The sequence below is a fragment of the Solanum pennellii genome, chromosome 2 (assembly GCF_001406875.1).
Source record: "Solanum pennellii chromosome 2, SPENNV200".
Lineage (NCBI taxonomy): Eukaryota > Viridiplantae > Streptophyta > Magnoliopsida > Solanales > Solanaceae > Solanum > Solanum pennellii.
This window is the reverse complement of record NC_028638.1, coordinates 57,595,128-57,609,759: the sequence shown is the minus strand read 5'-3', so window position 1 is coordinate 57,609,759 and position 14,632 is coordinate 57,595,128. Positions and strand designations below refer to the sequence as shown.

Below are 14,632 nucleotides of genomic sequence, written 5' to 3'. Positions count from 1 at the left end.
TTTTAATTTACTTCCTATTTTATCTCATTTTAATTACAAATTTTTCAATTAATCCTCTCTCACATGTATTTAAAAAAATGAAGTATTTTCTCTCTCTCATATTTTCATCTTCCAATTCTTCTCCATTTCAAAATCTGTCTCTCTTCTTCTTCTTTTTTCCAGAAAAATATATTTATAAAGATATTCACACAATCTCTTTTATTAAAATATGAGTCTTTATCCGTCTTTTAATACTTGTTTTATGATTTTATTTTTGTGTAAATCGTTCAAAATTATTGTTTGTAGTTGAAATCACTTTTTCGGTTTGATAAACTCTAGATCACTCTCCAATGGCAGAATCTATTAGAATTACTAGAGGTATTCAACTTAATCAACAATGTTCTATTTTTCAAATATCATAATTGAAACTTAGAACACAAATGACGCTAATTTTATATTTTAATTTGTTTATTTTACATTTCAATATCACTTTGTATGCAAATAAAAACTATTTTTTTAAATTTTATATTCATCATAATGGTATACCAACAAAGTCACATTTGTATTTCAACTTAAGTGAGTATTTATTGTGCTCATTTTGTATTTCAATCTTAATTTTCAATGACAAAAAGTTTGTATTTCTTTTTCATTATGTTTTCATCATAATTGTATACCAACAACTTTTATATTTTATGTGTTCACTTTACAATTCAAATTAAAATTGAATATCAAATTGTGGTGAGTATTTTACTGTGATCATTTTGTATTTAATTCTCACATTGTATTCAGAAAAGTTTGTATTTTTTGTGTTCATCATAATGATATACCAACAAAGTCAATTTTGTATTCCAACTAATGTGAGTATTTATTGTGCTCATTTCGTATTGTAGTCTCAATTTCAATGACAAAAAGTTTGTATTTTTTTTTTATGTTTTCATCATAATTGTATATCAACAAATTTTGTATTTTATGTGCTCACTTTATCATTTAAATTAGAATTGGTATTTTACTTGCAAACTAAAATTGTATCCTAGTGATCAAAATTGTATTACATAACTGTCAAATATATATATTTTTTTATTTGTATTACAAAAAAATTACGAATTGTATCCCAATATAATCTAGTCATTACATATGAATACGATTAAAGAAAGATACATGATTCTAGAAAAAGAATAGCATACATAATGAAAATACTACAATCTGTTGAGGTTGATACAATATTCTAAAAAAATACAAATTTTAAAAACGCGATTTAATCAAATTCATTTCAACATAAATTGAATATTATCAATGAAAATTTAAAAATCGACACTAAAAATTTGATGAACAGGTGGGATGAGTTCTTTGTGTTTATTTTTTTGAATTTGTGCTTACTTTGGAATTTTTGTAACTGATGAGACTTTTAAGCAATTGTTCCTATTTAAAAAAATTCTCTCCCTTAAATTTCTCCTTTTTGTTAGTTAACAATTATATTCTTTAAATAAAATTTAAACAAGATACATAATAAACTAAATATTTGACATTTTTACTAAATATTAAAAATATTGACAATGGATCCTATTAAATATGAAAATATTGACATTTTGAAAAATTTCTCTTTAGTGAAATTAGAGTCACATACATTTCCTAATTTAGGCCTATCAATAAGGGTTGGGCTTGGGCCGTTCAACTTTTAGCGAAATCGGTTTTGGGCTAACCCAACATGCACAATGCCAACTCCACCGCCGAGACTGTTACCCCATATGTATGCCGTGTAATATCAGTTGTTACCGGCCGGAAACGCCTAATGAACACCGTCGTCTCCGATGTTCAGAAAAATCTCTCACTTGCGATCTTCTTTAACCTCCGGGGTTCGCCTTCCTCAAGCCCTACGCCACTTCTCTCAATTCTCAATCTCTCTACCGCCTACTCAAACTCAATCAATCCACTTGCTCGTTAATCCATCACCGTCTACTCAATCATCTTTATTCCATTCTCTGTCATCACCTTGTAGCTCTCTTCTTCTACAGAAGCATCAAGATGGGTCAGGAGATGACTTCAACACGGACCCTAAGAGTCCTCCAAGGCTATTTGTTGTTCAGCCTCGGTTTCGGCCTGATTCGGTTCTCAAGCCTAAACTTAATGAGGCACTGAACCTGGCTAATTCCCTTGAAGAACAAAGACATGGGTTCTACGATACTGAGTTTCTTGATAAACAAATGCCCCATCATCTTGTCGTCCAAAACCCGGCTTCTCGATCAATTCGCGCTGGTGCGTTTTCCATACCATTGTTCCTCTTGTCACGTAATATGTTAAATGATTCTTTGCGTTCTTTGTTTCAATTCGCACTACGAGTGTCAGAACACTTAATTTTGATCAAGAAATCGGATATAGATTCATCAAATATTTAATAAATTTAATGTACATATTTGAAAATAAACATGAAATCTGCTATAATGCAACATAGCTAATAAGTTTGAGAAAATCGTAATCAAAGGAAAAGTTGTTTGAATCCTCACATAAATTGGGTTAGGGGCAGTATATGAATTCTCTGTAGAAATCCAAACAATAGTTGTATTAAATCTGTAGGTAACTGTAACATATAGTAAAACCAAGAACCAGGACCTCCAAGATTAAATCACAGGTCCTGGTTTATGTTCTTATGTTCTTTCATAGACTGGGTAATTAACTTTTCAGACAACTGCTGAAACAAAAGCATTCTTTTTTCTTTTTCTAGTTTTTTTGACGCTCTTTTTTCAGGTAAGCAAATAACCAACAGTTACTGCGAGCAATATGCCAAATTCCCTTTCAACCTATAAAAAGTGATGGAGAACTTGTTATCTTCATGGACGAGTCCCTTTTGAATTTGTTAAAACTAACCTCAGAATTATGTTATATCTGACCTTTGAGTATGTTGTGAAGAAAAATGCCTTTTCTACTCTAAACTGCTAACTCTAATCTCATCCTATTTTAACGAAAAAAAATCACGGAAAGTAGTTCGTCTGAATCTAAGCAATGCAGCAGCCAGAATTGTATATTTTTCTTAACATTCCTTCACGTGTATTTAGTGGCTGGATATCACACATTGAGATAAAACTGTACAGTCTAACTTTTATAAGATTTTAAAAGGCTTGCTCAACAGAAGTGACTATTATCTTAAATTTATTGATACATTTTGTGTTACAGCCGCGATGTCATCCCTAAAAGGTACATAATATAAGGCTACCAATTGTTGGTTTTCTCATATATCACCTGGTTTCCTTACCTGTATGAAATTTGAGATTTCATGAATGTATTGAACACAATTCCTTAACCTGTTTTCAAGCATTTTAGCTGGTTATGATCTCTTCCCCATTGAATCAAATGCATTAATTTTAATTGAAGTCATTAATGTGAAGTATGATATTGCTATGTCTTATCAATAGCTCTGAAATAAGCAAGAAGGTTCTCCATTATGGTGGTTCATTTCTTCAGGGAGTGAAGACAGTCAACTAAGAGTAATGTCTGTCACATTGACTGTAGTTAGTAAAAGAGTATCTGAAACTGGGAAGATACAGTAAAATAGCTTAAACAGGTTTGATCATAGATGGTTATATTTGCACTTTGAGCTCTGCTTTTTCCCAGTTGATATCTTCCATTCTGCAATATTGCTTGTCCTTGGGAAAGAAGTAAGAAACTTGGGTAATTTATGTAAAATTTATAAATAATCAATCTATATGAAGGCTCTTTTTTATGCCCCCATTACCTCGAACAACTATAGTGCTACTTAATAGGGGAAACAAACTATGGGCTTGGACAGTTATAGTGCTACTTATAAAGCAACAAAGTCACAAACTTTATTCAATAACTTTAAGTGCTTGACGCACTGTCATTTTGACATATCCTAATACTTCCTCATCAAGTTTCATTTTTGTTTCTTTGAAAATGTGTTAAATGAAACTATCATGCTGGCAAGAGTACAGAATTCTTATTGGTAAATGATTATGCAGACACCACATCCTTAAGGGAAAGAAAAATTTCTATACCACTTTCTCTCCATCTCTCTCACCTTAATCACCTTCAGATCAAAACAAAGTTGACTGTGTTCTCTATAGAGGGGATATAGAAAGAAGCAGAAGAGTTATTGTTGGAACTGGATATTTGTGCTCACATTTCCCCCTTCATCTATGCTAAAGTTTGTCTGTTGAAACTGTCTGATAGACCTCAGCCTTTGCAATGGGGTTCTTCCTTATAGAATATGGTCGTTGAAATGCTTTCCTTATATAAGAGCTGACTTGTTGTTTAAGGGGGAGAGTGTGAATCTTCCTGAAGTTATTGGTAGAAAGGATAGCCAACTCTTGGTAAGTTTTTGATCTGTGGCCTATTCTTGAAATAATTTGTGCATTGTGCTTGTTATGGCAGATACATTTTTTGGACCTGGAACTGTGGATACAGTGAAATGCCATTTAAATTCTTTGGATACTCAGGTAGAGGATTTACTATATGAATTTGATTTAATAAATTCATTAATTCTCCTAGCATTATGAAACTGTTAACGGTTAATCAGGCTGATATTGGTCACTGGCATTTTGTTAGCAGGAAGAAATAGATGCCATTTTTGTAAATGCAATTCTTACTGGCATACAGCAGCGAAATTTAGAAGTAAGTCATTGTGCTTGTTGGTTTATTAATTTTCTGATCTAAAAGAAACTGATTGAGCCATTGGAAAAGTTGCTGACTTGCTTTCTTGTTAGTTATATTCATAATCTGAAGGCAGACATCAATTAATCTCACAGCTACAATTATCCATCAGCCAAGGTTTCTATTTATTCCCCTTAATTTTTATTTTTATGATTTGTTCTTCAACTGCAGCGGGCTTGGGGTAAACCTGTTCTGGACCGTGTAGGCCTGATAATAGAGATTTTCAACGCACATGCTCAGACGAAAGAAGCTAAGCTACAGGTGACCTGCTGCTCTATCTTGCTATGTTGTTCAATGTATTTTTAGATGATCGTTTTTTGTGCCTAATGAAGAAGGAATATTTGGACCGTCGCAGTCGCTCTGACTTTCCATTAACTTACAGGCTGAGTTGGCTGCACTTATGTACAAAAAAAGTCGTCTTGTTCGTGTGCGCGGTCCTGGTGGACGTTATGGTTTTGGTGTAGGTGGAGAAGCTGAAGTAGTTAGTGCCAGAGGGTAAATTATTGCTTACTGGCTTTATCTCTACTGAAGGATGCATTTGGAAGTTCAAAGAATTGATTTCTTGGCAGAGTTGTCCACTTTTCAGTTATATGTTTACTGTAACCAAGATGATTGCTGAAATTTAAGAAATTGCAGTTGCTGCTGCTAGAGTTTCTGAAGTATGCCATTTTCACTTGCAGGAGAGGAAGTGGGGGACGTGGTTTCATTAGTGGTGCTGGAGAGACAGAATTGCAGCTTCAGCGGCGCAGGTTTGTTACTGACCTTGATGTACTATAATTTTGTTAAACGTTTTTTGTGGATAGATAAAGCTGGAAAGGTTCAGTCTGTCACTTGAACATGTAGAGAACTTCTTATGCTAGGGAACTCTTAAGTTATTGATATAGGAACGAAACGTGGTCAAAATCAAGCAAAATAGACATTGAGGATGCATTTATCCAGCCACCCAGCCCAACTAGTTTGCCGTTGAGGCATAGTTGTTCTTATTATACAAACTTTCTGGCTAATAATTGATTGTGCATGTTTTTGCATACACAACTCTGTGTATGAGTCAACTTATGCAAGGATCTCGTTTAAAGAAATATTATTTGAGAGTCTAAAGGAATATGAACCTCACTTTATTAGAGATTCAGATGCAAAATGAAGCTGAGTGGATGAATATAACTTAATAGTCTGTAGCAGTAAGCAACAAGTGCTTTCAAGGGCTATATGATATCATCATATTTTTTGTGATCATGTGTGTTTACTAGAACTACAGAAGAAAAATGAAAATGAATGGGGTAATTTGAAGAATAGTCTGTGATAATATATTTGTCAGCGGAAATATATTTGTCCTTTTGGATTTGTCGTGTATTTGAGTAGTGAATTATTTTCAGTCAATAGTAGAGGTTGTCTATATACTGAATACATTCCGTACTCTGTTTCCAGTTAGTTGTTAATGATCCAATAGTGTTTCACTCGCTCATGTATACATATGATATATTTCTAATTCTACTGCTTTCGGTTTCAGAATTTTAGAACGGAGGAATCAATTGTTATCTGAGATTAAAGAGGTTCGTCGTACGCGAGCATTGCAGCGTGCTGCTCGTAAGAGGCATGGAGGATCAGACGGTCAAGAAATTCCTACAGTTGCTGTTGTTGGTTACACAAATGCTGTAGGTTGATCTGAAACACGTAAATCCCATTAATGTGATATTTTACTGCAATCTCTTATGATGGATGAAATTGTTTCCTTAACAGGGGAAATCTACTTTGGTTAGTGCAGTATCAGAGAGCTTTCTCTACTGTGATGATCGGTATGGTAAACAACTTGCTAGTCTGTAGTTTGACTCTGATGCTGGATGTCAGTTAAGCTTGAAATTGTGACAAGTTGAGTGATATGACACTATCCAACATTTGGGCTCTTAATTGTGCAGATTGTTTGCCACAGTGGACCCCAAGTTAAGAAGTGTCGTTCTCCCATCAGGGTAATATGAAATTGGATGAATTTGTTAGACCTTCCATCTAGTGAAGAGAAACTAGAAGGACCTCCCTTTTAGTTTGAGAAATATCTGGAAAGTTTAATGTTTCATTACACATACCTCTGCTACAGTTTGTTAGTACTCTTAAAAGCTATGATGCTGTAATAAATTGAAGTTTTTGTTTCAATTTGTCCATACAATATCAATGTCTTACCAAACATGGATAGGAGAAATAAGAAATAGACATCTGACAAATTTTTTTCTATTTTGTAGCTTCTTACTGGAAGTGAATTGCAGTTCTTAATTTTTTCATGCAGTTAGCTTCGTACTTCCATTAAACTTTTTTGTTGCAAAAACGTTGGTAAGCAATCAATTTAAAAAATGAAGCTATTTTGGTCAGACTATTCAAAAAGACTTATCCTGTTATACAGAGAAGTTTATGATATTTCTCAAAGTGGAAAGGAGGTCCATTAAGTTTTTCTTGCATAGATGGGATGTCTTAGTAACTGGGTTTACAAAATATTGAAGTAGCTAATTTGATTTATGCCTTTTGCCGAGAATGATGCTCACCCCCTTTTTTGGTCATTGGATTAAATACTTAATATTCAGAAGGAAAGTGCTGCTCAGTGATACTGTGGGATTCATATCAGAATTGCCTATACAGGTGAGTGGATAGTGTCACCACCTGGTCCTCTTATAATGGCAGCAGAGACCTTAGCAATCACTTGAACTTGATTTTTCAAAATTTTTTTTTTTATTTTGTGCAGCTAGTAGAGGCCTTTCATGCAACATTGGAAGAGGTTGTTGAAGCTGACCTTCTTGTGGTATCTTCTTTCTCTAATTACATTTTCAATGTTGTTAACATATTATGTGCTCCCAAGCTCCACCAAATGATGTTGAACTCAGAATTGAAATCTGTTAGCTAAAGAAAAGTTGCTTGAACTATAAAGTTTCTACTCTGATAGATTACATATTCTTGCAGCACGTTCTTGACTCGAGTGCACCAAACCTAAATGAGCAGCGGGAAGCAGTGTTGCAAGTTCTCGGGCAGATAGGAGTCTCTGAGCAGAAGCTCCAGAATATGATTGAAGTTTGGAATAAGGTAAGTAGAATAACACTATCATTCCCTAAATTTTAAAAACGGACAGATATTCAAAAATTCTGAAACATGGATCCAGATGCATTGCTTCAGTATTTCGAAATTTATGTAGATTGATCTTCGCGAGGATTTTGTTGGAGATGGTTATTGCAATGAGGATGAAGTTCCTAGCGGGTTAGAAGAAAACAATGATGTTGCATCCAATAAATTGTGTGAAGAGGACCTCCTAGAATATGATGATAATGAAGATGAGGACTTTGAGCAATCAGGCAAGCTTGGAGAGGTCATCGATGATCAACAAGGTAACTACACCGACGAGTTGGTCTCAGGTGATGAACAAGAGTCCTGGGTTGACTATAATGGTTCCTTAGTGGGCTGTGGGAGTGCTGAGGTCCAGCAAAACGATCCCTCTAACAAGTGGGAGGTCGTTGGAAGTGAAAATCAGTTTGGATCGGAGTCTGCTCCACATGTCAAGACATCTGCCTTAACAGGTGTTGGGTTGCAAGAGTTGCTGGAGCTTCTTGATGAAAAATTGAAGCCCCAGAAAACCATAGAGAAGGATATATTTGACCGTAAATGGAGACCACCACGCACAGAGGATGCGAGAATAGCGGTTGAGCAATAGTATTTATTTATAGCAGCTGTGGAAGCTTTAACATAGGTAGGAGGACTCATGACTAACAACTACGTACGTGCATCCCCTTGACATGGAAGATTCGAACATGGATTGGAGCTGCCTTTTGGACTGTGGTCATCAGTTATTCGGGATGTCTTCACTCCCACTTTAAATATGAATAAGGTTATTCTATATCTGGTATTTCATTCTCTGAATATTAAGAGGTGCTATCAAACTACGAAAATGCCTATTGTAACGGGTTCACAGGCTCTTGCAAGTTACATGCTCTGTAGTGTATAGATGGTATTTCCTTTATGTTACATCATGTACTTTGAATAACTTGTGAGCCGTGACATATCATGTGTTGTTGTAGAAGTAGACGTCTTAAGTGCTTGTGTGACAAAACTATCAAATTGTAGAGCAAAGTTCGAAGTAGTTTGTGGTTGTATATTTCTCAGTTATCATAGTAGCTTTTCACCATATTCTTTATCAACCAGTACTTGCCGACACACTTTGGGAAATCTGATAAAACCAAGTACGTAGCAGAAAGCCCTATCATTTTCATAAGCAATTCCTTTTTAGACGTTGACAGAGTACAAAACCTAAAATTTTCCTTACGCACCAGAGATAAACTCATCGTCAATGAAATTTCATTGTTCACATACCAAAATATCTTTAGAACTCGTGATTAATCAATTAAATATGATTTTAGGGAGGTCAAAAAATAAAGTAAAAGTCTTTAAAAAAGTTTGAAAACATTTTCCTTAAGAAATTAAAAGAAAGAGTATAATTAGTTCATGTTAAGTGTAATGAGTATGTAATATTGTTATGATTAATAAAGATGGATCACCGACGGGGCAAAATAATATAGTATCGCTCTCTATAATAAAGGATGAAATCCTACGTGTTTGACATTTGCTGTCTTTCAGGGTCCCCCATCCGCTAGGCTAGTTTTTGATTGGTTTTCACTTACTTACACCCAAGAAAATACGCGTTCCATCTGACCTGAGCATGCATATGTTTCTAAGTAAAACACAACAATAGATCCAAATCTAGCAACAAACAAACAACCTTTGAAGATTAATTCTTTTTTTCCTTAATTCCCTATTCTAAAGCTTCTCTCGTCGTGATTTGGTTGGTTTCCCTTGCCCCTTTTAATTTCTGCCCTGTTTCCGATATTCATTTTCTTGAAATCTAATCTCTCTGTTTTTATACTTTTTCTTGATTATACTGTCAAACCCCATTACCTACTTCATCTAAATTTTGAATCTTGTTAACCGATTCCCTACTTGTCTGAATCTTGAATCTTGAATCTTGATTTTGCTGTTATTAATGTTATTTCTTTAGCAGATCCACATTGTCCCTTTTGGCCGCTCATTTGTTTTCTTCAAGAATTGCGTATTTAGTCACTTTCTCTAGTTGAAAGATAAAACCATAATTGGTAACTCGTTCAAGATCAAGAAACTTTCCTGTCGTTATTTTCGGATAATGAAGTTCTTTCTTCTGTTAAAATTAGAGTGGCTGTAGTTTCGCATGTGACAATCCATATGTAGAATATTAAAAAGAAAGTTGGGTGGATTTCCATTTTTGGGTTACTTTACACAGCTGTATTTAGTTAAGCTCATTTATTATATTTATTTTGGGGATCCTTGATCACCATACTGGTTCTTAATAGTCTCTGTGTGTGACCCAAAGGTGGTTTAAAAACAACATGATCGTGTTCAAATGTTATTCAGGATATGAAGTTTATGGGTTCCTACAACGACCTCAAGTTAATATACTAATGATTGGATTTACATTTAAATATGTATAAATATTTAGATTTCTTGATACATCTACCTAATCTAAGCAAAACTTGCTGATTTCCTGTGAATCCACATATCATATTGTGGATCCGTTGTGTTAACAATTGATCAACAATACTTTGTTTCTACATGTTCATATCTATTGTTGGAGTGAGGAGCATTGGTTAAAAATTTCTTTTTCTAATTTGGTTCCAGGTGTAGCATACTGGACTCAATACTCCACTAAAAGCAATTATGTCTAGAAGGCCCGGAAACCCCACACGGCGCTTTGCTGGTGGTGGAAGCCTCGGAGGCCTTTTTCATCCGAAATCGCGCCCTACTCCTTTGTTACCTACTGTCCTTCTCATTCTTGTAAGTTCCATAATTACTTATCTGAAGGCACTATAACTGGTCCTCAAGTATGATTCATTCTAGCTATATATATTCACTTTGTTTTAATATCTGGTTTCCTAATTTGGGCTATGTTTCCAGCTAAATGCACTTAACTATTTTATCTACTAATTTCAGGGTGCTGTCCTTGTTATTGGCTATTTCTATCGAGGCTCAGGTATTTATTTTTTCCTTGGGTCTAAAATAAGCAATCATTTCAGTGTTGTCTGCTTCCTAATTTGATGGGATCACCTGCTGCATCTGTGATGATATATTTTTCTTTCCTACACCAATCAGAAATTTTCATTGGCTATTGTTCTTATCCTCTCAACACATACTTCATATTATCTTATTTTTACTCAGTGGTAACAAGATCCCAATTGCCAGTTGTATTTTTTGCTTTATAGTAATTGGCTTTCTATATGTTGGCTGATTGGTTATGTTTCTATAATAGGTACTTCTGGAACTTTAGCACTCAGCAGGCTTGAAGGTAAGCACCCTTAAGACATGGTAGTTTCTGTCGCATCATGCCATTAAATTCTCTCTGTGCTTGCGGTATTCATCAATAATGGATAACACTTTTGCTGTTTCAAGAGGATAATTTAAGATGAATTGCTAGGGGATATGGGAGGTCAGGATCAATGTTAAAGTCCTTGAATCTGAAAGCTTCTTACCTTGGATTTAATACCAACAATTAACAGCGGAAAGAATTTCTCAGGTTTCACCGCTAATTCAGATGCCCATAGTAGGGAGCCTTAATCTACAAGTTAGTTAGCTTTTTCAGGATCCTATATGGGGAAGAGTCTCACATTTCTTGCATGCTAAAACCGTTGGCATCTTTCCAAATTTAGTAAAGATCTGTTGTCTAGCAATTCACATTCTTTATTTCATATAACTGATCAATATGTCATAGGAGATCATGGAAAGAGTCATAGTCTTAAGCTACATAGGGGACAAGTGTATATTTCTTGAGTGATTCTAACCTGTAGAAGGATATGTCAAAGCTTAGTCAATCATATATTTTGTACATCATCAAATAGTTTGCCTTCATCACGAACTACAAAGATCCTTTATTCCATCTTGAAATGATTCATACAGGATAAGACTGAAAGCATGTCTGCTAGCATCTCTTATCAGACTAAACGAAGTTGAGAGTGCATATCTTATTTCAGGGTGCAATGTTCCACTATGAGTTTGTACTGTATTTGCGAATTCAGTTTGTTCAAAAAGAGCAACTCACTTTCGATGGTTGCAGGTGAATTTACCTGCACTTCGGAGGTTCACCAGGCTATACCTTATTTAAAGAAGGCATATGGTGACAGCATGCGCAAAGTTTTGCACGTGGGGCCTGATACTTGTTCCGTGGTATCCAAACTATTAAAAGAAGAAGAAACTGAAGCATGGGGTGTTGAACCTTATGATGTTGAGGATGTTGATGTGAACTGCAAGAATCTTATCCGCAGAGGAATAGTACGTGTGGCAGACATCAAATTCCCATTACCCTACAGGCCAAAATCATTTGCTCTTGTTATCGTTTCGGATGCAGTAGATTACTTATCTCCTAGATATCTAAACAAGACTATTCCAGAGTTAGCAAGGGTGTCAGCTGATGGTCTAGTCATAGTTACAGGTAACTTTTTAGACTTAAGGTACACTGCGTGAAAAGCTCTTAGCTGTTAAAATTGCTTTTCTGGAGTACTGCTAACAAATGCTTGACATTTAACTCTTATAATTACTCACTAAAGGTAATACCTCTTGTGGTGAACAGTTGGACTATATACAAATTGAATTCATATCATTATACTACTGCTTCGCAATAGCCTGGTTTTTAGAATTAGCAAGCGAGGTTGCTCCAGTAACAAGAGGGCTCCACTTCCAACAAGAGGTTGGGAGTTCAAGTCTGTAAAGGAGCGAAGTGGGAAAGGGATCCTTTTTGACTCCTGACAGGGGAGGGGATTTGGAGGGTTGCAGTTTACCAATTAAAAAGATCAGAAAAGAAGTCTTCTAGTTTTAGAATATGTTCGATACGTCTATATTTGGAGCTAGAACATCCTCATTGGATATAGTTAATCTGCTTATGAGAATATATTCTCTAATTAAGCCAACTGTGGATAGTGCCTTCTTTTGTTTGGGTAGGTGGTGTTGAAAGCATCTGCCTCCCAGAGTTAGTATCTTATAACCTTCTTCCCCCCACCCCCACCCCATCCCCAAACACACATGTGCAACACCCAAAAGGAAAAAAAGTAAAAAAGGAAAAAAGAGAAATCTGTAAGAGAGTTCCTATTTATAAGTTAAATGCCTACCTCTGTCACTGCCGTACATAGCACATGATTATTGAATATTTGCTTTTGAGAGACAAATATCTTTCCCTCCAAGTTACTGTGAGGAGAATATCTGTTGTTATTGAAAGCACTTTGTGGTTCATTTTACTTGATCGTATGTTAATTTTTTCTATTGTTCTAAATTATCAGGTTACCCTGGTCACTCCAGAGCTAAAGTCGCCGAGCTATCCAAGTTTGGACGTCCTGTAAGTTGCTGTCTCATCATTCAGTTATCACTTGTTTTGGTTGGTAATTGTTGTCAGTTGATTATTGATTTTGAATGGCTGTTAAATGCACTTTGAGCTTCTGTCTATGGTGGTACACCCGTCCTACTAGAGTAGATTACTTCAATTTAATGTATATAGGTACCAACATAAGAGTTATACTTTCGTATATTAATGAAGTTGAGTTCACAAGCGGACTGGAATTTTTCTGATTAGTCCCACATTCCACATAAAAGGTCTTGTGTTGCTATTTGGGTGATCGATGGTGGAAAAAGTAATCAGAAGTATGAAAGTCCCACGTCTAGGGTAGTGAACTCATCTAAGAAACATCTCTCTCGATGTTCTGAGGGACGATTATAGGTTAAATGCTTATTAGTTGAAATGCATTCTGTGCTAGCTTCCTGATGTGGTATTTATACCATTAAACCAAGAACTAAGCTGAAAAATTAAGTGTTAAAATTACAAAAACAAACTAGAGAACTGATGTTGCAATATGCAGTACTATCTACAGCACCAGGTTGATGATCTTTTGCTTATTTGAAAACTGTTCTCAGGCATAGATTCTCTAATCTTATGAAGACATGACCCTTGTATCACTTTTTTCCTTTTATCATTCTGCTCTGAAATTATAGCTAAGAGAATTTGGTTTTCCATGTATAGGCAAAAATGCGGAGCTCTTCTTGGTGGGCACGCTTCTTTGTGCAGACCAGCCTACAAGAGAACGATGCTGCAATCAAAAAGTTTGAGCAGGCTGCAGCTAGCGATGGATACAAGTCTAGGTGTCAGATTTTCCATGTTAAATCATTTCATTGACACATCAAACCATCGCACAATTCAAGAGACCACTTCATTGTCGGTGACTTTTTTTAGCAGGTCTATATAAATTTCGTTTTTGCACCTCCCACAGCCAAAGGGCGAACAGGAATGAAGAAAACTATCCTGCATCATTTTGAGTATTCAATATGTACAAGAAGATTAATTGAAAGTTGAAAACTTTGGTTTCATACAGCCAACAGATCATGTAGTTAACAGGTTTAGTATTTGGTATGAATTTTCATCTGTATTATTTATTATCAGGATGTTGCTGTACCTAGCATTAAATTTCTCTGTATGGTAAAATCTGCTTCACTTTTCTGTCCATCTTATCTAAATCTCTTGAACCACATATATATCCCCGTCTGTTCTACAATCTTTTAAAAGGTAAATGCTGCTGTTATTTACAATTTCTTTAGAGACTCGTGTTAATGAGGATTTGTAGAAAAACGAATTAATAGCAAAAAAAAAGATGGAAAGAAGGTTCTTTGACTCCATGCATCTCAAAGTTAAATGCTCTATGGTTTCACTTGATGCAGTTATTGAGTTTTTCAATAATTAGACGGATATTTAGGGCTTTGCCTAGTACCTCTAGTTTGTGAATATGAGCTGTATATACAAATAGTACCATTTTAGTTAATCATATAATAAGCACAAAAATTCGTAATGAACAACAGAACTTTTCTATACGGCTATACCCATTACATACACCACTTCTTTATCCTGAATAGAGCTGCACCCATGATGATGGGCCTTAAAATGATCTGCCCGCCCAACTCTACGTTG

At 35.2% G+C, this 14,632-nt stretch overlaps 2 protein-coding genes across 4 annotated transcripts; both read left to right on the top strand.

Moving 5' to 3' along the window:
• The first annotated feature begins 1,693 nt into the window (after nucleotides 1–1,693).
• On the top strand, nucleotides 1,694–8,794 carry LOC107011842 (GTP-binding protein At3g49725, chloroplastic). Of its 2 annotated transcripts, none has more exons than XM_015211499.2 (13): nucleotides 1,694–2,232; nucleotides 4,363–4,427; nucleotides 4,537–4,602; nucleotides 4,813–4,902; nucleotides 5,024–5,136; nucleotides 5,322–5,390; nucleotides 6,149–6,293; nucleotides 6,379–6,434; nucleotides 6,555–6,605; nucleotides 7,209–7,263; nucleotides 7,367–7,423; nucleotides 7,582–7,701; nucleotides 7,811–8,794. In XM_015211499.2, exons 1-13 carry the CDS (start codon nucleotides 1,788–1,790, stop codon nucleotides 8,321–8,323), a joined length of 1,845 nt encoding a protein of 614 aa, XP_015066985.1. In that variant the 5' UTR covers nucleotides 1,694–1,787; the 3' UTR covers nucleotides 8,324–8,794. The 2 variants fall into 2 exon arrangements, with proteins under 2 accessions (XP_015066985.1, XP_015066986.1); XM_015211500.2 differs by having other exon boundaries at nucleotides 1,696–2,232; nucleotides 4,540–4,602.
• A 420-nt stretch (nucleotides 8,795–9,214) lies between these two features.
• LOC107008616 (probable pectin methylesterase CGR2) lies at nucleotides 9,215–14,196 on the top strand. Of its 2 annotated transcripts, none has more exons than XM_015207725.2 (7): nucleotides 9,215–9,448; nucleotides 10,315–10,470; nucleotides 10,627–10,666; nucleotides 10,943–10,978; nucleotides 11,744–12,118; nucleotides 12,960–13,015; nucleotides 13,694–14,196. In XM_015207725.2, the coding sequence occupies exons 2-7, from the start codon at nucleotides 10,354–10,356 to the stop codon at nucleotides 13,844–13,846; spliced, it is 777 nt and encodes a 258-aa protein (XP_015063211.1). In that variant the 5' UTR covers nucleotides 9,215–9,448; nucleotides 10,315–10,353; the 3' UTR covers nucleotides 13,847–14,196. The 2 variants fall into 2 exon arrangements, with proteins under 2 accessions (XP_015063211.1, XP_027770140.1); XM_027914339.1 differs by lacking the exon at nucleotides 9,215–9,448 and adding an exon at nucleotides 9,487–9,755.
• Nucleotides 14,197–14,632: the final 436 nt, after the last annotated feature.